At 44.6% G+C, this 23,298-nt stretch overlaps 2 protein-coding genes across 6 annotated transcripts in view; one reads left to right on the plus strand and one right to left on the minus strand.

The window, feature by feature from the left end:
• Window positions 1–23,298, plus strand: part of dock2 (dedicator of cytokinesis 2) — an 82,872-nt gene that overhangs the window by 37,881 nt on the left and 21,693 nt on the right. The gene's annotated exons all lie outside the window — the stretch shown is intronic.
• Window positions 561–22,735, minus strand: insyn2b (inhibitory synaptic factor family member 2B). Its single transcript, XM_058062959.2, has 4 exons — window positions 22,575–22,735; window positions 10,745–12,416; window positions 6,966–7,040; window positions 561–3,331 (listed from the first exon to the last, which is right to left on the minus strand). Exons 2-4 carry the CDS (start codon window positions 12,160–12,162, stop codon window positions 3,148–3,150), a joined length of 1,677 nt encoding a protein of 558 aa, XP_057918942.2. The 5' UTR covers window positions 12,163–12,416; window positions 22,575–22,735; the 3' UTR covers window positions 561–3,147.

Here is a 23,298-nt window from a genome sequence, read left to right on the forward strand (position 1 = left end):
CTCCGGAGCGACTTATAGTCCAGAAAATACGGTACTTTAATAGTAATGGTACTTTAATCTAATTAATTACCTGCAAAAAATGCGACTTATACTCCAGTGGGACTTATGTATGTTTTTTTTTCTACCTAATGATGCATTTTTGGCCTTGTGCGACTTGTACTCTAGAGCGACTTATAGTCCAGAAAATACGGTACTTTAATAGTAACGGTACTTTAATCTAATTAATTACCTGCAAAAAATGCGACTTATACTCCAGTGGGACTTATGTATGTTTTTTTTTTTCTACCTAATGATGCATTTTTGGCCTTGTGCGACTTATACTCCAGAGCGACTTATAGTCCAGAAAATACGGTACTTTAATAGTAATCACTTCCATGACAACTCAAGTAGTTAGTAAAATAAATTACCCACAAAAATGCGACTTATACTCCAGTGGGACTTATGTATGTTTTTTTTTTCGACCTAATGATGCATTTTTGGCCTTGTGCGACTTATACTCCGGAGCGACTTATAGTCCAGAAAAAACGGTACTTTAATAGGTTCCCCTGCATGTGATATGATATCATAACTCTACTGACTTTAAGGGCCGATTTGCAACAATCAAACAGAGAGATTAGTTAACCTGCTTTGGGTTGAGTCAACAAAGCCACGTGTTGTTCAAAATACACAACTTTATTGTACACATTGGGGGACATGAGGAGAAACTGGGCATGATGGGATCATTACGGGGGAGAACTCGGGTAGGCTGGTTCATTTCTCCGAGCGTAGTATCATCCGGAGCAATAATTGGGGCCAACTCGTCAGCCATTACGGCTGAATTAGGTGCTTACGGGAGATGAGTAGCTTGCACACAGCCTTCAACCTGAACGTGTGTTGGTGTGTGAGAGTGACAACAAAGATGGCCCCGTGTGGGTTTTTATGACTCAAGAGGTTCGCGTCTCGTCAATAAAAATCCTGCATCTGTATAATTTGTTTCCTCAAGTCACTTGAGTTGGACGCCGCGCATCAATCTGACACTTGTTTAACATTTTAATGAGATGTGGGGGTTATTTGGCCTGTTGGGGGAAGTATCTTTACTGTAGTGTGAATAACAAGCCAGCAGCCTGAAGGCTACGTGTTAGATTTATAATGTAGATAGTAAAATATATCATCTTTAACTTGGCTGGCTAATATACATCATTATGACAACCTTCACCGTGCAATGAGAGCCATTACAAGAATATTCTGCCTCAGTAGTATTCATTCAATGTGTATTACTGTGTTTTTAGTAGAACTGACTGTGCTTAATGGCAAAGAAATATTATGTACACCTCCCACTATGACACGGTACAATAATAAACATACCATAAATGCTCCAATTAACCTCTGAGGCTGCCATAGTCACCGGGGACGTTGTTTACAAAAGCCAATGACCAGAGGACACGCTAATTAACACCGCCTCAAACAACATCGGTATTAACAGCCGGGGCGGTCGGCAACCCCGTGATCAACTCCACAGGGTGGCAGTAGCTGCAGCTGAAGCTTCCGCCACCTCTGCATGCGCTTTAAAATGTTGGTCTTGCTACTCAGCTGTTGGTGGGAAAGTCAGGAATGAAAAATTGCAAAAATGTAATAATAAAATAAAAATAATAATACATTTTGCTCTATTGATTCTTGCCATTTTTTCAACTTTTTACAATTTACCGTATTTTCCAGACTATAAGTCACACCTTTTTCATTGGTTGGCTGTTCCTGCGACTTATACTCCAGAGCGACTCATAAATGAAAAAACTGTTTATGTTCATGTTTATTTTTTGTGTAGCTGAATAAGCATTGTGTTAGCATATCTTACACCTATTCAGCCTGTTCTCTACTCTTTTATTGTTACAACTTATTGTTATAAATTACCCGCAAAAAATGCGACTTATGCTCCAGTGCGACTTATGTATGTTTTTTTTCTACCGAATTATGCATTTTTGGCCTTGTGCGACTTATACTCCAGTGCGACTTGTGTATATTTTTTCTACCGAATTATGCATTTTTGGTCTTGTGCGACTTATGTATATTTTTTTGTACCTAATTATGCATTTTTGGCCTTGTGCGACTTATACTCCAGTGCGACTTATGTTTTTTTTCAACCTAATTATGCATTTTTGGTCTGAATTATACTCCAGAAAATACAGTATTCAGGTATTCACTTTCTCATGCACTCCAAATCATTATTACATTTTTAAAAAACATCTTTTTAATATATAAAATGATTTTTCAAATGTATAATAATACATAATTCTTCCAACCTTTTTGTTCAAATGAAATCATGAAAATATGTTATCAAGTCTTATGATGGCTCTCATTGGCTGCAATGTGGTGAAGTGTATTTTATTTAAAAAAGTAGCCCGTCGCTGATAGAGCAATGCTAAGACAGGCCATGTTTAACAATGGGCTGACTCGTGTGTGTGCATGTGTCCCTGAATGCAACATGTGTGTCTTCAATCATGTGAGTGGATGCGTGCGTATGCACGTGTGTGCACGTGTGTGCGAGAGGAAGAACACTTGTAGAAATGGTAGGCCTCTGGGACTCCCGCTTTGGATGGCAACGCAATAGGGAATCAATCGGTCAGCGGCGACGCAAATGTCAATAACGTGAGACAGCCCGTCAGTCCGCCATGTTGCCTCCTTAATATATTCTTAATACAATCTCATACGCTTTTCTCTTTCTGTACGCACGGCTGTCTCTTTATTCCTGAGAGGTCCTCTCCGTGTGTTTCCACACGGCTTCTCTGCTGATTCACTTATTGCTACATTCATCTCCACAAACATGACCATGATTTGTTAAATCCGCATCATTCCAATGGTTTCCGCTGTAATTAAGCCAAAACAGATTTGCATTGTGATTCATTCCCATCCATATGCATGAATCCATTCGGCTATAAATCCTTTTTATGTATCTTCCAGGACGGCCACTCTGCCAAGTGTTAATGCTCCATCTGCTTGCTACATACGATGTCATGGGATGAGGGGCTCTCATTTAGAGCGCAAAGTGAAACTGAAAATGAATACATCTAGAATACATCGGAAGCTCAGCAGCTCCTTTGTCCTTTCATACATCAGTCATGTCCAATCAATCCCACAATTCCACAGTGAAATTCCTCCGCCGCTGAGTTCTTATCAGAGCCACCAGAAACACTTCTTGCGGAGTTTCTTGACACGGGCCTTGGTGCTGGGACGGCTGGCTTGAGAGGTGGCCGCCGGGGGCTTGGCCAGGACGGGAGCAGGCACGTCGTACTCCCCCTCCAGGGACTCCATCACTCCCTGGAAGCGTCCCTCCTGCAGACGGAAGTCGTGCTCCACGCTGGGCAGGAGAGAGGAATGACAGCGATTTAAACACGGGGGGGGGGGGTAATGTCGCAAGTCGAGGTGCAGTTACTTTTTTATGACGGGGATCACTTTTAGGAAGAACATGGGGGGTGGGGGGGCATGACAGGACCATTAACCAACTTATTTGCAGACACGTTAAAAGAAAGATTGAGAAAGGATGGATTCTAGGAGAGAGACAATTCCCAAATTGTGACGCATAAGATGCACATGATGACCGAAGTGGGAATCGACTGAACATCCTTAGCACGCGTCGTCTTCCTTGTCATGTCGCTGACCATACGGAGTCACCGAACGGAGAAGGAATAGTGTGGATTGTCCGCGTGATGTCTTCAAAGTAAAACCCTCTTGGCTTTCTTTCCTCCCTCATTTGGAGCTCTCGCTCTGCCTCTTTTTCCCTCCCCTCCCTACTCGCCATCTCTCTGAAGCGTCCCCCCGCTGCAGGCCGCTATGGAGGCCGCTCACACCTTCGCTTATCACTTACCAATGGACCAGTGTTGTCTTTTGGGTGCGTGGAAGATGAAGTGGATTACAGGGGCGGATACATGCCGCACCACGGCGGCTTTTAGCTATCTCAAGATGTAATTGGGGGGGGGGTCTACAACTATGAGGCATGTAGGGTTGCAAGAATCCAGGAACTTTTTCCAAATGGGGAAACAGAGGAAATATACTGAATATCACGGTTTGAATATGGCTCCCATATTCAAACTATAATGATTGATAAATGATCGCTTAGACTTGATATTATGGTAATGGTAATGGTTTTATTACAATCAGTAACTGGTACATTTGTTCACTTCCTGCTTTCCTAATATTGTTTAAGTTTAAAAAAAAATTGTTCAATATTTTTGTTTATTTTTTATTTTATTTTACTTTATTTCTGTCACGTACAAGGTGATATGACCATACAATGACGTAATGGGTACCATAGTAACCGGCAATATAATCAGTAACTGTTACATTTGTTCACTTCCTGCTTTCCTAATATAGTTTAAGTTTTTTTTTATTATTTTATTTTTGACTTCCTTACTCAATCCATTCCATAGTTTGATTCCACATAATGAAATGCTATGGCTTTTTAACGTAGTTATTACGAGATGAAAATGTACAAAATGATTTAAGAAGGAAGATGAACGTAACAAAAGAGGCAAAAAAAGAATACAAATGAAATTGATACTAATAATACATCTTTTCATCTTCTGAATATGGCCAAACTGAGATATGGAAATATACTATATATAACTATATAACTAGCATATCTATCAGTGTGGCCTTGGCATGCTTCCATTCTTCACTGTGTGGCCCTCCCTGGAAAAAGATTTGGACACCCTTGTTGGAGAGAGATACGCTCTTCTAGTTCATCCCAAAGAGGAATAGACACCAAATGTATTCAACATTATGGACGTTATGCCGTTATTGTACAAGCCCCTCCCCCAATTTCTTGCCCTCCACATCCTGACAAGATGAGTTGTAACATCTCAAGAGCGAAGTGAGGAGACTTTGATGAACAGTTGTGTCCCAAGACTTTTGTCTACAAGATGTACGGGCTCCCCTGCCTCCCGACATATTTATCCTGCAGAAGCTGAGCGGTTGTGATGCGGGAGGCTTAGTAGCCGAGAGCTCGGAGAAAAGAAAGCTTTCAGATGGATGGACTTTTGAAAGCTATCTGTGCTTTCATAAATCTGAGGTCAGCAGAGAGCAAATGAGGAGAGGGAAGGAAAGGAACTCAAAAGAGCAGCGGGGGGGGGGGTGTGGGGAGAGCTAGGCGAGGGCCATGGAGACCAGGATGGAGGACAATGCTCCTTGGCTGGAAGAGAGCAGAGGTGCAGCGAGTGAGGGAAGGAGGCGGTGAGGTTAAAGCTCTAATGGGGGGGGGGAGAAGATCCATTCCATGAATAAATCATACGATGGAGGAGGTGGACCGGTGGAGACTTAGCTATTGTTCACACAAATACTCGTACAACGGAATACTCAGTATCCCTATCTATCTATCTTTCTATCCCTATCTATCTATCTTTCTATCCCTATCTCTCTATCCATCTATCCCTATCTCTCTATCCATCTATCCCTATCTATCCATCCATCTCTCATCCCTCCATCCATCCATCTCTCATCCCTCCATCCATCTCTCTCTCCATCCCTCCATCTCTCTATCCCTCTATCTCTATCTTTTGTACGCAGAGTTTACTACATCGTCAAAGAAATGCTGCTCTTCAACACAGGCAGCATTTCAAGAAATGCTTCAAACATTTTATAGACGGTCTGTGAGAAACACAAACGGCAATTCCACAACTTTACAAACTGAAAGATGACATAATAAAGAAAATATCGGAATATAGTGTATTAATAATATTATTAATATTCATTATCATAAGTGTTTAGTCTCAAAAAATGTTAACAACAAAACATTAATTTGTGTAACAATAAATATTTCACATAACGCCGACATTGTTTTGCAACTCAATTAAATAAAATAATTGTCATATTTTCTCATTGATTGGTATTTGGTCTGGTGCACCCAACCTCGGGTATCGTGTCCTGACTCGGGCGTCTGGTAATGGCGAGCTACGCCATCTTGCGTCCTGATTGTCTAGCTGTCGTCCTCAAATTGTCAGGATGCGGTACGGTCCGTATCAGAGGAAACCCAACTGAGCCACAATGCGTAGGGTCAAAGGTCATATCGGTACACGCTCATTGCCTCCGCGTCAGTGCAAGACCACTACTTGGTTTTAAATTAGAGCATTGGAAGCCGGTGTCAAAGGTCATGCACGGTCATCATGTGCATCACGTATCTTTCCTGTCCATTTAGTGATCCTCGTCAGAAGAAGAATCCATCTAGTTGTAATGTGTTCATAAGTATTAAGTTATCTTGAGGCAATAGACAATTCCTTTCATTGTAGAGTCCAAGCCGCTCAGGGATGACAACGGGGGGGGGGCACCAAAAGTTCATTCTTTAGTCTGGCATCACACACTCATTAAGATCAGCAGTAGCAATTTATCTGCAGGCAGCCAGCCCGCATCAAACCTTCATTTCCTAGGCCTCAATCCCACCCCCAACGCCCCCACCCCTTCCGACAGGGATCCCCGCGAAGGGATTGATAAATATGTTATTGTACAATTACTTCTCATGTCTGACTTTGGTGTATGCAAAAGCTCCTCTGATGTTTGAAGAAGACACACACAACAATAGGAAATACGTGACAAACAAAGCTAATTAGCGGCTGTAAACATGAATGAGCTGTATTTGCATTTTATACTCCTCCATTGGCGCCACAAGCGGGTACAGGTGATAAAGGCTTCAGTCAATCAGCAACATGACGTGGAATGGAAATGAGGCTTCTTCCATGGGTTGGAAATGTGCTGATTTGCATAATGACGGGAGGATTAAACACGCGTACCTTGTATCAAACAGCTAAACAGCTAGGTTGACTTATAAAGGTAGTACGCGACACAGACAAGCATGACTGATCGGGTTTGGGTGAACGTACGCATCACCTCAGCACCGAATGATCGCTTTGAGCGTTTCATATTACAGCCAATAGAATGGCCGTCAAATGTTTTGAAGGCGGGACATCTAAGAGGTTTAGGACGTACTATCGTTGTGGACTTACCTGTAGATGATGCAGGCTGTCTTCTGGCAGGTGGGGCAGTTGTTAATATCCTGGCCGGTTCTGTACGAGCTGCGGCTGCAGAAACAAAACAACACGCTGAAAATCACGATAATATCGGATTGAGCTTATTTTGGGAATGTTTTCATTATTTTTTTTTATGCGCTTGATGTCGTCTAAAAGTACCGTTGCTTTAAGAAAGCCACATAAAGACTTTAAAACGCAAAACCCATCAAGTGTGTAGCGTTTCTGAACTACACAAGATGGCAGTAGCTGCATTTGAAGCTTTATGAACCTCTGCAGGCGCTTTAAAATATTGCGTACTGTTGTTTCCAATCAACTCATCAGCGCTATTAACGCTGACTCAGCAGTTTGCGCCTTACCGGTATTACAACATTGGTTCTGTTGCCGCTGTACTGTTGCTTTAAGAAAGCCACATGAAGACTTTCAAACGCAAAACCCATCAAGTGTGTAACGTTTATGAACTACACAAGATGGCAGTAGCTCTATTGGAATCTTTATGAACCTCTGCATGCGCTTTAAAATATTGCTCGTCTTCCATGCGCCATACTGTTGATTCCAATCAACTCATCAGCGCTATTAACGCTGACTCAGCAGTTTGCTCCTTACCGGTATTACAACATTGGTTCTGTTGCCGCTGTGTGATCAATGATCGTTACTATATGTTGTCTTTCTACTTATTCTATTCTATTCTATTCTATTCCATCTCTATTGGTCCAGCAGGTTGTTAGCTAAATGGCATGATAGCAGTCCAACAATACAGCAGTAATATTGGCCGGTACAGCGGGAGCCTGAGAATGTTTTATTGATTGGTTGGAGGCCGGTACTCTACCACTTGGCTGCTGGTGTCACAACCTTCATCGCTCCCTCCTCCCGCTCTTACTCCACACAGCTGAGTCTCGGCCCAAAATAGCATGTGATGTTTTACCGATATCATGTGGTAACGCCGGACGTTGATTTATTTATCCCGCTTGACAGGAGCCTCAATTTAAAGTGCGGGCAAATTGTCCCACGACTTGGAGCTCTCGTTAGCCAGAGAAGACAGAATGATGCCTTAAGTCAATTTACTTGGGGGCCACTGGAGCTAGGGTCTGGGTGAGACTGGGCCGCATCAGGTTTTCCCACAAAAAAAAAGAGTGTCACATTTATACTCTTTTTATTTACAACATATTGCGCAACTGCACGATCTTGAGACACATGCTAACTCGCAAACTCGAGAGCTAGCGACCTAAACGGTAGCCTTCAAGTTATTTCCTCTAAACTTAAATAGCCAAAAACGTACCACTTCCACACGGATAGGGAGGATAACTATTAACAGTTATTTAACCTTTAACATGAACATGAATCAAACGTAATAATTTTTTCTGGGTACATGATACCATACAGCCTCCATATCAAACTTGCGCGGGCCGCACTAACATTAAACTTTCATATCAAGGCGGGGGCCTCAAACTAGTGTCCTGCGGGCCGCGTGTTTGAGACCCCTGCCTTAAGTTGCTTCCCTCCATGCAACTCTCCATGAACCAAGAGAGCACTTGCATGCTGTTTATTTATTTCAATAAATTAGCCGCCGCCGTTGACGCGTTATTTTTGACATCCCTAATTTAAATCCAGTTCTTCCATTTGCGGAGGTACCCTGCGGTGATGTTCTAGGCATGGCGCTGCAGCGGAACTAAACAAAAGAGTTTTTCACTTCTAAACTGTCAAATACGTCAAAGGAGCTGCTGAAATCTGTCAATAAAAGCGTGGGTTGAATGAATGACGGATTTGTAGTTACCGTGAATTAACAAAGACACACGCCCGTCTTCCCTTCTCTTGGCGGCTTTACCTGCATTTGCCACGCCCCCCCCCCCTTTCTCGCCCGCTAACATGAAGTAGAAATACCGCTCACACGCACTCAGTTTAGGAGCCTTAAACATTTAATTGCATTTCACAAATGTAATCTGATAGGGATTAGCCTGCTGTGCGGGACATCTGTCTCCCCTGAGAGGGACCAGGGCGGCCCGGTCTTGAAAAAGAGTCGAGGTTGACATGCTCAAGAGGGGCACCTAGTCTTGTTAAGGCCACTTCATTAGGTACCCAATACATTTATTCTCATATACATTGGATGTTTGTTTAAACCAGTTCTGTTCCTCTTTCATGTTGTAAGTCCAGTTTTAGTGTAAATAGGAACTCATAACTAAATGAATTTCATTCATTCATTCATTTTCTACCGCTTTTTCCTCATAAGGGTCGCGGGGGTTGCTGGAGCCTATCCCAGCTGTCTTAGGATGGAATTGAACCTGGTCTCCTAGCTGTGAGGTCTGCGCGCTAACCACTATACCTCCGTGCCACTAAATTTATTTCATCTTTATGCTTATAAATATATTTTAAACTTTTATGAGGTCTTTTTTTTCTTTTGAGATGACAATTTTTATGACTTTTTTTCTTTTAATATTTAAATAAAATAAAATAAAAGAATCCGCACTCCGCTGATGGCCCCGGGGCCACATGTTTGACACCCCTGCGCAAACATTGACAGTCAGTTTGACAGAGCGCGACCATGTTGTGTGCTCTCAAGAGGTCGCGGTGGTGTCATGTCGTTCTGTGAGCTCAGCCAGGATTAAGGAGGAGTGCATGAAAGCGAGTTAAATGTGAAGCCCGAAGGAAGAAGAAACATTGCGTGGGTTGCAGAGAAAGTGAGAGCGTACCAAGGTGCAGGATGAAGAGGCAAAAAGGAGGAAGCCGTAGGAGATAAATCACAGCACATAACAATACACCCGAGTGTCGGACAGCTTGTTCGGGAGGAGCACACGGGGAAGATGAGCGGCGAGATGAGTGTTGTTTGGGGGGGGGGGGGGGGACTGCAGAAGAGAAAGATAAAGGCTACGAGGAGCACACAAAAGTCCACTTGGTCTCTAAGTGGTTCATATTGTAGCTTGAAGCCGCTTAAAGAAGACAAAAACTCAGAGTGTTTGTTCAGGAATTTGGATTCGGGAATAAGAAAGACCTGAATTTCATTCTCATAGGGTCAATGCATATCTCTGGGGGGGGGGGGTGTTGCCATGGTGACTGCACACCCTATAAGGTAGATGAGATCTAAGGACACAACACCCTGAAGGAAATCTCCATTTAGCGCTTCCAGCATCGCTTTTTCAAAAATGTATTAATTCATGTTTAGTCTTTGGTGGTGGACTACGGTCTACTATTAGTCCAGAAGTACTGGACTACATGTCAGAAATAGTATTTAGTATCCAGCTGTCAGTAGTGTTGCACTGATGAGACATTACCTTAGATTATATTACCTTAACACCACATGTAAGCATGTCCAACAGGACTCTCCTCCTATTGTGTGTGGAAGTGGTACATTGTAGCTTATTTTTTTCCACCACTCCATTTGGAAGCCTTTCTTACGTTTCCCATAAATAAATTTGAGGCTAACTAGTTAGCTTGGTAGCCTTCACATTATTGACAAGTTGACAATTTGGTGTAGACTATTCTCAATGACGTATTTCCTGTCGGTATTATCATTATGATTATGAAAAACACTTAAAATAGTCAACAAAAAGTTTTGAAAAATGTAATTTTGTAAAGTAACCTCATATTAGTGTACCTAATGAAGTGGCTAGCGAGTGTACTGCAGTTATAGTGTTTCTGGTTGTGTTTATCTCCACATCGGGACTGTGGTACAAAGCTGAATGGTATTACCGGGGGGGGGCTCAATGAGGAGATAACGTAACCTAAAAAAATGTAAACTTGAGTTCCTAAAACTTCTATCTCACCCTTCGCTGAGGGCCTTGCTCTTCTCCAGGTCATGAATGACGTTGAGGAGCACCTTGATCTTCTCCTGATTGGACACCAGGTTCTCCTCCACACTCTGCAACTTGTTCTCCAAGCCGCGGGGGGCGCCCCCAGCCCCCGTCAGTAGTCCCGCCGGAGCGCCGTTGCATTGCGCCGTCTTGTGAGTCTTACAAGGCGGAGTGTGGTCGTCTAAGGATTTGCTCTTCTGTTTTGTGTAGTTCTTCAGTCTGGTGTCTTTGGAGGACTTTGGCGCGGGACTGCGTGCCGTCTCTTGGCTGTTTGTGCGGTGAGCTACAAGGCCGGACGGTTTGGAGGAAGTACATTTGGGGGAGTTTTTTGCCGGGATCGCCGGCGGGCTGCTACATGTTGTCTGATCGGAAGGGTCTGGAGGTTTGAGGTTTGCGGGCTGGTTTTTATCGGGTTTGGGTTTGTCTGTGGAAAGTGCTTCTGTTGTCGTTGTCGTCGGCGTCCTGCTCGGGTGTGTGTCTGTCGTTTGCGTGGCCGAGTCCTTGCAGTGTGTGAACTCGGCAGAACGCGGCCTCGCCTGCTGATGCTTTGTCTTCTTCTGAGGAGGTGCTGCACCCGTGTGGGTTTTTGGTATCGTGTGGGACAACTGCGGGATTTGACTGTTTTTCACCGATGTCTCTGGGTTTTTGCCGTCTAACGTATAGTCCTTTTTTGAGTGGTTCTGGACCGCACCCTGCTTCCACACCGGGTGGGGCAGAGTCTGGCTGGATGATATCGGAGGCGCAGGCCTCCTCCGACAGGCGCCCGTGCACTGGGTGAGCTGCGATCGCCTCCGTCCGCACGTTCCGCAAAGCTGCGGCGAGGAGGCGGTGACCATGCGACAGGGCCGAGGCGGCGTAGCGTGGACGGTCGTGGAAACGTTCCCCGTTTTCACCGCCGCACGGTGTCGCTCCCCACGTAGAGATTGCACTCTTCTCTTCTCTTGGGTTTCCTCCTTGACGTCCGGGGCTTCGCTGCAGACCCCCCCCAGCATGTCCGAGCCCACCACGCTGCCATTGGTGTACCTCGATAGCCTTTTCCCGCTCGATTCCTTCGAATTTGTCCGTATCGCTTTTATCTGGCAGTAAACGCCACTGCCGGAACCCTGTGACCCCATGTCATCCTGCGTCAGGTTGTTGATTTCGTTCTGAGACGTCTCCTTGGAGAGCAGAAGACCGTTGCTGTCACTGGAGATCACTCCCCCCGCCTCCGTGGCGGCGAGGACTCGCTTTGGGTTGGCCGCTTGCCCGACTTGTCTTTTGATGCACGGGAGAGTCCGCAATCCCGGAGACGTCTGCACCCCGACGCTGCACAGCTGGCCCCATCGCCCCACCGCCAGGGGAACCCCCAGTGCGGGCACCGGATTAGTCGGGTTAGCCACCCTCCTGCCCATGCTCCCCGGCGGGTCGGCTCAGCCCCCTGAGGAGCTGAAGGGGTAGGGGTCAAGCTGGGACATCCGTCGGAGTCAGCGGGATTACATCCGGTGGAATGTGTCCGTGAGCCGGAATACCGCAGCTTGGGACTCAATGGCCAATACGGACCCCGGCGCTCATCGCTTCTCCGGGAATGATCCCATTAGTAGTTAGCAACTTGTCCCGGTTTCTGACCAACGGCCCGCAGATGATGACTTGGCTACAGGCTTTGCATCTGTGGAAAGGGGACAAAAAGAGAGTGAATAAACCACCAGACCGAAAATGGAGATGCAGACCAGATGCTGACACCATCTGAAAGCCTCCAGCGTTGCCTCGGTGCCCGCTGTGGCCTGATCAATAAAACTCCATCAAGCTCTTATTAGATCAGCGGGCGGGTGGCGCACACAGATCTTTGTCTCCTGCAGGAACTGAATAGACTCCAGATATTTTCAAACTAATGGCGTACGTCTCCGTGGAGTGGAGTAGATCACATGTTGAACTCCCACACCCCGGGAGCGACACGGTGGCTTAGTCGGGCTGCCGCCACATTTAACTGAAGCAATATTGATCCCATTTCTACGGATGTTTCCTGAAGTCTTTGTTTGCTGTTTCTTTCATCCCCATCTGCAGCGGCCTTGCAACCCTTGAAGTATTGATTGCTTTTCGCTATTGATCAGTTATGCATTCGCTGTCCACTTCATTAGGTACGTCTGCACAATGTTTGATGGTAATAAATAACATTAGTTATCATTCAAAACATCAGCCAGATCATATCGGGACTGTTAACAAGCGCATTTAAATCCCATGCATGTATCCCCACTTATAGGTGCTACAATTTCAGTATGTATTATGTATTATGAATACATCATTTGTTTTTTATGGTAAGTGAAAAACATTTTATAGCATTAGTGCAGGGGTAAAGAGTTTGTGTGTGTGCGGCTGTCAGTAATTTTGCTTTATTTAAGCTTTATTTAGTTTTATGATACACATCTTGTTATACTTCTTTGACCGTTAAAATGTTAAAAAATGTATTTACAGTTGTCCTTTGCTACTTCCTCACTCTATTGTTTTTATCTTCCTAATTTTTTAATACTCCGGTTTCCTCCCACATTCCAAAAACATGCTAGGTTAATTGGCCACTCCAAATTGTCCATAGGTATGAATGAGAGTGTGAATGGTTGTTTGTCTATATCTGCCCTGTGATTGGCTGGCCACCAGTCCCAGGGTGTACCCCGCCTCTCGTCCGAAGACAGCTGTGATAGGCTCCAGCACCCTAAACAACCCCCACAGTAGAAAATAAATGAATGAATGAGTTCTCCTCCTATTTTGTGTGGAAGTGGTAACTTTTTGGCTTCTTATTTTATCTTTCCCACCCTCGGCCATCTCTGTGTGGAGTTTGCGTGTTCTCCCCGTGCATGCGTGGGTTTTCTCCGGGTACTCCGGTTTCCTCCCACATTCCAAAAACATGCTAGGTTAATTAGCGACTCCAAATTGTCCATAGGTATGAATGTGAGTGTGAATGGTTGTTTGTCTATATGTGCCCTGTGATTGGCTGGCCACCAGTCCCAGGGTGTAACCTGCCTCTCGCCCAAAGACAGCTGGGATAGGCTCCAGCACCCCCTGCGACCGTGAGGAAAAGCGGTAGAAAATGAAAGAATTTTTTAATACATGATTTCCGTTTTGGGGTTGAATATGGCCTAATGTTAGTCCAAAATATAAAAGATGTCGGCGGAAATACACTTAACGCGGTCGGCTCTGGAACCAATCAACCACGACAAACGACGGACAAAAAACGACTGTACTTTATATTAATTTTCGGTAAGAATGTTTGAACTTGTTACACCTCCAACGTTTTGCTTTGCTTTGGGTTTCCAAGCGTGCTTGGATGTGATAAAACGGCGCCAACAAAGAGTGTTTTAAAGAGTTGATGCTATGTCACATCCACAACTCAAAGGTGTCACTCATGACAAATGCAACTCCGGAATGTGGCATCCTTGTGTGAGTCGGGATCAGTCAAAGGCTCCCAACTTCAGTGACATTGCCGCCGTGTCTATAAATATCTCGACGGTGCGCTTATGGCTACGTGGCTCAGGGACCGCAGTGTCGCCTTGTCATAATTAACACACTTTAGGAAGGTCGCCATGGTAACCTTGGCTCCGGAATGCCCTGACAGGTCTTGACCCCTTATTTACTCGTCACACCACGCCATCAGACGGAAGAGAAGAGGAAAACAAATTGCTGATAGTGGTTTTTCCGATCCAGCCAGACAATGTTTACGTATGCGATTATGAGAGTGCTGACAACAGATGTGCCTGCATATTTTACAGCGTGCGCTGTGCTGTGCGCTGTTTGCTGTGGGATTCAGACGGAGTCAATTGAAGGCAAACTCTCTCTTCATCTAATTTCCCGTGCTTTGTTTCTCCGAGCGAAAGCCGCGCTAGATACAAAATGAGCAGCTGTTGAAATACAAATGAATATATGTCAACACAATCGTTTGTTTGAACTTGCTACAGCGCAGCTAAAATCGTATGGGCGTTCAGGCCACAATATTAGGCACACTATTCGGCTGCGCTACAAAAAATGCCATGTGGATCCAAACGGATCTGATTGCCTTTTTTTAACATGAATGACAGGAGCCGGTTGAGGTGGCTGGGGCATCTGGTCCGGACGGCGGTTACATTTAACCTGTGCATGACAAGTTTTGCACGGCTTATATCGAAGTGTCAAAAGTGTGGTTTTTTTGGGGGGGGGTTGCAAATATTGGACCGAAATCAATATCGGATCAGAACATCCATAGTCTGTAGCCTACTGTTGTCAAACGTCTGTGCCACCACGGCAAACCTGTGCATGACAAGTTTTGCACGGCTTATATCGAAGTGTCAAAAGTGTGGTTTTTTTTGGGGGGGGTTGCAAATATTGGATCAATATCGGATCAGAACATCCATAGTCTGTAGCCTACTGTTGTCAAACGTCTGTGCCACCACGGCAAACCTGTGCATGACAAGTTTTGCACGGCTTATATCGAAGTGTCAAAAGTGTGGTTTTTTTTGGGGGGGGTTGCAAATATTGGACCGAAATCAATATCGGATCAGAACATCCATAGTCTGTAGCCTACTGTTGTCAAACGTCTGTGCCACCACGGCAAACCTGTGCATGACAAGTTTTGCACGGCTTATATCAAAGTGTCAATTTTTTATTTATTTTTTTGCGGATATTGGACCGAAATCAATATCGGATCAGAACATCCCTAGTTTGTAGCCTAGTGTTGAGATTTTGCACTTTATTTTACAGCCCTTGAACACACCATAGTTGCTGTGAGTGAAACTCCCAGTTGAGTCCCATTTGACGATAAGTTCATTATACATAACGACGTGTCCTTTGTTTTAGCTAGCATAAATAAAAGGACACGTGAAGCTACGTTATCTTGTTTTGTTATGTTACTAAGTTCTAACCTAAATATAAAATAGGCAAAGCAGAGATAGAGCTGGTGGAGACGCAACAAGCACTGGCGCCTCTAACGTGAATTCAGCTTTTTAAATCTCTGCGTCTGGTGTGAATTCAAGGTTATATTTGTATTTTCGTTTAATTAAGTAGCCAATTCTATGCATGAGAATGTATACTTTTGGACTCATTCCGTGGATTCATTACCTGCCTCTATTTTTATCTGTTTATATATCTTTAGAACGCACGTCTGCATTGATGTTCGAGTCGGCCTCTGGAACGCGTGGCACTAACCGAGGCTTCGATGTGTTTGTGAGAAACTCTGTACTTTTGTGTGCATCGGTTCCGGATTAGAAGACACAAAGTGATTTTCTTCGTGCTGTGTTCAAGTGCAAGTTTTTCCAACTAATTGAATTCCCGGGAATGTGAACAGATAAGGCGTCTGTCGCCGCTTGTGTTTTCCTGCTCATCGCTCGCTTTTTCAACATTTGTGTCACGCCGTATTTCGATTGGCGCTCTGATCCTCTCATCTCTTAGTATTGCAACCGCATTGCCAACCTCCGACGGTGAAAAATGAGCAGGAAGGAGGAAAGGATGGCGTTGTTGCCGGGGCGGGGCGAGCGATGATGACGAGGAGGTGACAAATGAGCAAAGCGGGTGTACCGGCACGGCACATGTTGAACGGGCGTAACATATGAATGCGAGGGGGATGGGATGGGGAGTAATGTCCGCCTGTCAGACGGAGAGATGGGAAAACAATTTCTTCCTCCCAAGTTGAAACCTCCAAAAGTGCTGGAAAGATTTGTTTAAAGACTAAAAGACAACAGACAGGAGACGCTGGGATAAATAAAAGAATGCAAATATGCTGTAATCAATACGCACTGCAAGTATGCTCGGGCATCTGTCACCACACACACACACACACATACACACATACTGTAACCTTTAAACACTAGAAAGCGTCTTTTTTTACAGAAATCTGTTCTGCATGCTGTGAATTTAATTTGCCAGTTGTGCTGCTCAACAATTGTGCACAAAGCAGGCGCCCCCGAGGGCCTCGTGTGTGTGTATGTGTGTGTGTGTGTGTATGTGTGTATATAAGAACATTTAGGAATGCGTGTGCACACAGTCTTGTGCGCTTCTGTGCTAACCGCTCCTGCAAATCATGTCCCATGTCGTTTCAAGGTGAGGCTCGTTTTTCAACAGGCGATTGACGGCGTCCCTGCGTACGTGCATGTGTGCGTACGTGCGCACGTGTGTGTGTGTGTTTGATGGAGACTCGCATTAGTGCTTTGTAATTCCACCCCACCCTCACCCAGTCACCTCCAGAAGACGGTAAACACTTTATGAGTCCATTACATTCTCTGTCGTGTCATTTTTGTCACTCCAAAACAAAAATTCCTGTGAGTGTATAGATTTTTATATTTATATTATTATCTCGTTAACATCCTTCAAGTCGGCACATGATCCAAGACCACTTACAGCACTTTTGAAGATATTCCCCCCATTGGCAGAACCAAGTAGGGCCCGCTTCAGACTGCATCCACATAAGCCTGCAACGCTCCCCCAAGAGCTTTTTTCTTGTTGTTTGCACTTTTCTAAAAAGCCAACAAGCACAAAACCAACACCGAAAGGTCATTGTCACGGCAACAGTTTGCAAATACATACAATGGCGTACAATATCTGATAAGAAAATAGTATTTCTTTCATTTATTAACACCACCTGTGGCAAAGAAACACTTTATGATGTTATTTTGTCTGAAAATATTCATATACTGTTTATATACTCCCTCAACTAAACAGATTGCAAATATTCTATCTGTATTATGATACAAATGTTATTTATTCCAAGGTTATCCGGGGTTCAGTCCACCTTTTACGAGCTGGGGGTCAGTTGGGGCGGGCGCCATCTTCCCGCAACCTTGAAGAGGAGGTGTCAAACTCGTTTTCACCGCAGTCATGGCTACACTCCGACGACCGGAACCATATATCTATCTATAATCAAACGTTTTCATTATGAATTGTTTTACCAACAAATTATTGACATTGAAAGAAGAATCTTCGGTATACAACCATTGCGGAATTTAATGCTCCAATAATTAAAATGATGTTTTACTTCATGTACAGTAAAGTACAGTATCTGTGACTTGTTCTGGTTAAAGAAGCGCAGCCCGTCGCTAGCTGGAATTGAGTCTATTTGAGTGCCAGCATTAGCTTAGAGCTTAGAGAGTGGCCGACAGCAGCTCCTGTGGGAATGTTCAATGCATATGTGGTATCTGCTTGTTAAGGAAGCCATTAAAATACATCGTGGTAGTACTCTACACTGGTCACTCTTAGTCGGTAATATTTGATGAGATAATAGCCACCTCTGGAGGTACGCTGTACATGCTAACATCGTATTTATGTGTACATAAGATAGCTTATTTATTATGTCTACTTCATGTCCACGTGGCTCTTATAAAAGTAAAACTGTATTTTTATTAACCTTGATAAACGAGGGATGACCGTATCCATTAAATGGTGTGAAGTACTTATGAAAGTACTGACATCCCGCGCATGTAGACCTTCTGCATGGAAAATTATTAAGAAAAAAATCGTTTTTGTGCTTTTCAGTATCTCGTCTAAGGTGTCACATTGTGACATTTATGCTTGCACCTCCACGAAAAATAAGCACCAGCAATATTTTGTACTTTAATTGGATGCCACTGTAATTTTAAGGGACAATGCACTTTAATCAGCCTCTCTGCTGAAGAGCCAGATGTCACAAAAAGCTAATCTCCCAAAATCGTGCAAAAGACAAACATGTCAGCCAAGCCGGCCTAATTAAAAGCGAAAAGTTCTCACTGAAGCATCACGTGGAGGAACCAGAAGGAACAATTTTCTCTTTTAAAAAAGCCAGCAGGCAAACGCTAACATACTCGGAATTCATTTCAGTAATATCAAAAGTCATTTGAGTATTCACGCTGCATTTACATTCCAATCTAGCTCACCGTCTTTGTTGTACTACTGAGAGTGAAATCGGCTTCTCCCAGGTTGACGTCCTTTGGTTGGGTTCTTTTTAGTTGTCTACTTCAGCGTGAGAAGGATGATGGCTGACTGATTCAACCTGATCAAGGTATCAACTATTCCTACCTGTACTGTACGTACTCGTATTATTTATGTGATACTTTGGAATAGCAGAACAGGCTTCATCGAGCGATGGTACTCAAACAGAGAACAATAGTCTGCAACGGTGGGTAAGAGAAAAACTGACCCATTTAGCTCTTTAAGCATGTGGGGTTTAGTTTTATCCACAATGTTGTGGTAGCTAGGCGTAGCGCGGTTGGGGATGCTCGATGAAGCGGCGAAACCCGACGTTATTCACCGCCACATGGGCTAGCGCTCTTTTGTTATAGCTAAGGTCTTCTTCTGTCCCGTGTGACGCTGCTTCATATATACGGGATATCAAACCTCTGTGCCACCACCGCAAACCTGTGCATGACAAGGTTTGCACGGCTTATATGTGTCTTATAAATGTGGCTTATAAAGTGTCAAAATATTCCAATATTGTTTTTTTTTGGGGGGGGGTTGCGGATATTAGACCGATCGGATCAGAACATCCCTAGTCTGTAGCCTAGTGTTGAGATTTTGCACTTTATTTTACGGCCCTTGAACACACCATAGTTGCTGTGAGAGTGAAACTTCTATGACGTCTACACCAGGACTCCCATATCAACGCTGCTTCATATACGTGATATCAAACCTCCCCACCTCTGTGCCGCCACGGCAAACCTGTGCATGACAAGTTTTGCACGGTTTATATCAAAGTGTCAAAAGTGTGTTTTTTTTTGGGGGGGGGGGGGGTGCAGATGTTGGACCAAAATCAATATCGGATCAGAACATCCCTAGTCTGTAGCCTAGTGTTGTCAAACGTCTGTGCCACCACAGCAAACCTGTGCATGACAAGTTTTGCACGGCTTATATTGAAGTGTCAAAATATTCAAATATTGTTTTTTGGGGTTTTTTTGCGGATATTGGACCGAAATCAATATCGGATCAGAACATCCCTAGTCTTCTGTAGCCTACTGTTGAGATTTTGCACTTTATTTTACGGTCCTTGAACACACCATAGTTGCTCTGAGAGTGAAACTTCTATGACGTCTATACCAGGACTCCCGTATCAACGCTGCTTCATATACGTGATATCAAACCTCTGTGCCACCACGGCAAACCTGTGCATGACAAGTTTTGCACGGCTTATATCGAAGTGTCAAAATATTCCAATATCGTTTTGGGTTTTTTTTTTTTTTTTGGGATATTGGTCAATATCGGATCAGGACATCCCTAGTCTGTAGCCTAGTGTTGAGATTTTGCACTTTATTTTACGGCCCTTGAACACACCATAGTTGCTGTCAGAGTGAAACTTCTATGACGTCTACACCAGGACTCCCATTTGGTTTCTTCATGGAACATTATCATTCATTAGCCGTGACCAGTGCCCCTGGAACATAGTAACCCCCATGAAGACCAGGCTCTACTCTACTGCATACCTAATGGGGCCCAAGCCTAATGTCAACAAATGGCCACGTGGGTATACTGTAGATAGACTTACAGATATCATTTCCTCCTCACCTTTCCATGCACTCTAAAAGTCATTAAACAAACCAAAAATGTTTCCATGCAACATCCAGAAAGTACAGCCTGATTTATGAACCGGAATTCACAATTCACGCAGGGAAGGAAAAAGTATGTTTTCATTTTGCGAGCCATTAGCTACCCGTACAAGCAGAGAAAGGGGGGAAATATTTAAAGGGTGCAAATTATTGACAAATCCATTTTACCGCTTGAATTGATTTGTGGCGCCCGTTGGCTGGACTGTGACTAAGACTGCGACACGCCATCCGAGGTTTCAGCTGTTTGCTGGTGTCACCTCATCTCTTTACGGCTCTTTCTATCACCTGACCACACTCGCCGTTACTCTCTCCACCCCGCTCGCCCACTCCGTCATCTTGTCATCGCTCGGACGTATCACTCATCCTGTCTGCGTGTCGCCTCCAACCTCTCCATCACGGACATTACTTAGCGCCCTCCTCTTCAACCCACGTACGGGAGAAAATAAAGTACCTTGGAAACTTCATTCATTTTCTACCGCTTATCCTCACCAGGGTCACGGGGGTGCTGGAGCCTATCCCAGCTGTCTTCAGAGCAAGAGGTGGGGTACACCCAGCCAATACAGGGCACATATAGACAACCATTCACACTCACATTCATACCTATGGACAATTTGGAGTGGCTAATTAACCTAGCATGTTTTTAGAATGTGGGAGGAAACCGGAGTACCTGGGGAAAACCCACACATGCACGGGGAGAACATGCAAACTCCACACAGAGATGGCCGAGGGTGGGGAAAGACAAAATAAGAAGCCAAAGAGTTACCACTTCCACACAACATAGGAGGAGACCTCATTCATTCGTTCATTTTCTACCGCTTATCCTTACAAGGGTCGCAGGGGGTGCTGGAGCCTATCCCAGCTGTCTTGGGGCGAGAGGCGGGGTCCACCCTGGACTAGTGGCCAGCCAATCACAGGGCACATATAAACAAACAACCATTCACACTCACATTCATACCTATGGACAATTTGGAATCGCTAATTAACCTAGCATGTTTTTGGAATACCGTTTTTTTTGAGTACCCGGAGAAAACCCACGCATGCACGGGGAGAACATTCAAATTCCACACAGGAGGAGGGTGGGATTGAACTCGGGTCTCCTTGCTGTGAGGTGTAAGCGCTAACCACTCAAACACCGTGCAGCCCCAACGTGACTCAGTCTCAGCTAATTTGCAATCCAAAGAAGAGCATAGACCAGTTATTCCCAAAGTGTGGGTCACGGCCCCCTGGTGGGCCGTGGTGGTTACTACAGGTGGGCCACGCGAGGTCATTAAAAATATGATTCAAAATATGATGCAAATATGTTTTAATTATTTAAAGCCACTGTGGAAACTTGAAGAGTCGAATTCCGTAAAATTCAGAATTTGTATACAATTAAAATAACATAATGCAAAGAGGGTTAGCATAATTTTTTGTGTTTTTTTTGTTCTTTTCTGGACTTGGTAAATACTCAAATGTCACAATGTTACTTGTTACCAAAGATAAGGTGAACTCCTTTTTACACTTGTGTGCCATTTAGGGCAGTAAAAGTATTATACCAGCAGCAGTTTGACCCTGGAACAGACTATTGAAATGTGCATCATTTCCTCCAGGAACGCCAAAACCAATTAAGACCGTCTGAGCTTCCACGGTGCATTACGGTAGCGTTAGTCGTACAGCGCCCGGAGTCTACCCTTGACACCATTTTGCAGCGGAAAAAAAAAAGTCCAAAGCGCTACCTTGAGGTCCAGTAATTAGCCCCCCAGGGCCACGCCAGTGTGGAGTGCATGGAAGTTAAAGCCCTCCCACGCTAAACCCCTGAACACTCGTTGTCCCGACTTTCAAAGTTCCACGCCGTCTCCCCCCCCCCCCCCCCCCCCCCCCCCCCGGCCGCAGCACAGGGCCGGCATTAGCGCACGAGAGAAGGGCTATCGCCCGGCAGTGTAATCCCGTGTTAGAGCGATTGGCACATGGGCTTTTAATAGCCATCAGCTGATCCGTCCATTTGCACCCACGCCGAGTGGAGAACATCTGGAGCCTTGCTGGAGGTGAAAGTGTTTGTGATGTTCTCGTACGAAGCCACGCGACGCTTATCGCACTAAATGACGGACACTTGTCACGTCTGCGGCAGAATTCACTCTCGGTGGAGTTTGATGTTCTTTCTTTCTGTCTTTGTGTGGTGCTTTAGTCCCTCTGGACCCGGCATGTGTGCTCACCACACAAATAATAGTCCTGCATTAAGGGATGCAAAGTACCGGCTGTGGACCACAGAGGTTGGAAAATAGTATTTCATATTTCATACATACACACACACACACACTTACTTGTTGTGTTCCTGGTCTTATTTATTCCACCTGATTGTCTCCTTTTGGTGTTTGCTCACATCCTAAATAATCCTTTAGTCCTCAGCGGCGAGTCCTTAGCCCTCTGGTTCCCCCCTGGTTCCCGCTCCCCTTCCTTGGCGTTCTGTTGCTCTTGATCCTTGCATGCTTGCAGAGCGCGGTGATCCTCCCTCCCCTCCTCGCTCTCTCGTTCTCTCTCTTCCTCGCTCTTCCTCTCTCGACATCTTCCTGCAGTCAGCACTGTCCCTTGCATGCGTTTAGCCGCCAATCCTGCGTGCCAGTGAGCCATTTGGTGGTCCTATAGGTTGAAGTATGGTAATGGTAATGGTAATGGTAATGGTTTAATTTCATTTGAACATGCATCAGATTACAATTGAATGCATCCCATAATCAGTTCCCAGTTCCACATGTCCAAAAGGAGTAGGAAGAAGCAAAGCTTATTAAATCCTACCCCTCCATCTGGTACTTTTACAATCACTAACTCTTACATTTGTTCACTTCCTGCTTTCCATAATACAGTTTAAGGTTTTATTTTTTGCTTGTTTTTTTTTTTTTTTTACACCCTGATCGCCAACCAATCACAGGGCACATATAGACAAACAACCATTCACACTCACATTCATACCTAGGGACAATTTGGAGTGGCTAATTAACCTAGCATGTTTTTGGAATGTGGAAGGAAACCGGAGTACCCGGAGAAAACCCA

The sequence above is a fragment of the Doryrhamphus excisus genome, linkage group LG22 (assembly GCF_037039965.1).
Source record: "Doryrhamphus excisus strain RoL-2023G ecotype Guam linkage group LG22, RoL_Dexc_Guam_v1.1, whole genome shotgun sequence".
In the NCBI taxonomy this organism is placed as follows: Eukaryota; Metazoa; Chordata; class Actinopteri; order Syngnathiformes; family Syngnathidae; genus Doryrhamphus; species Doryrhamphus excisus.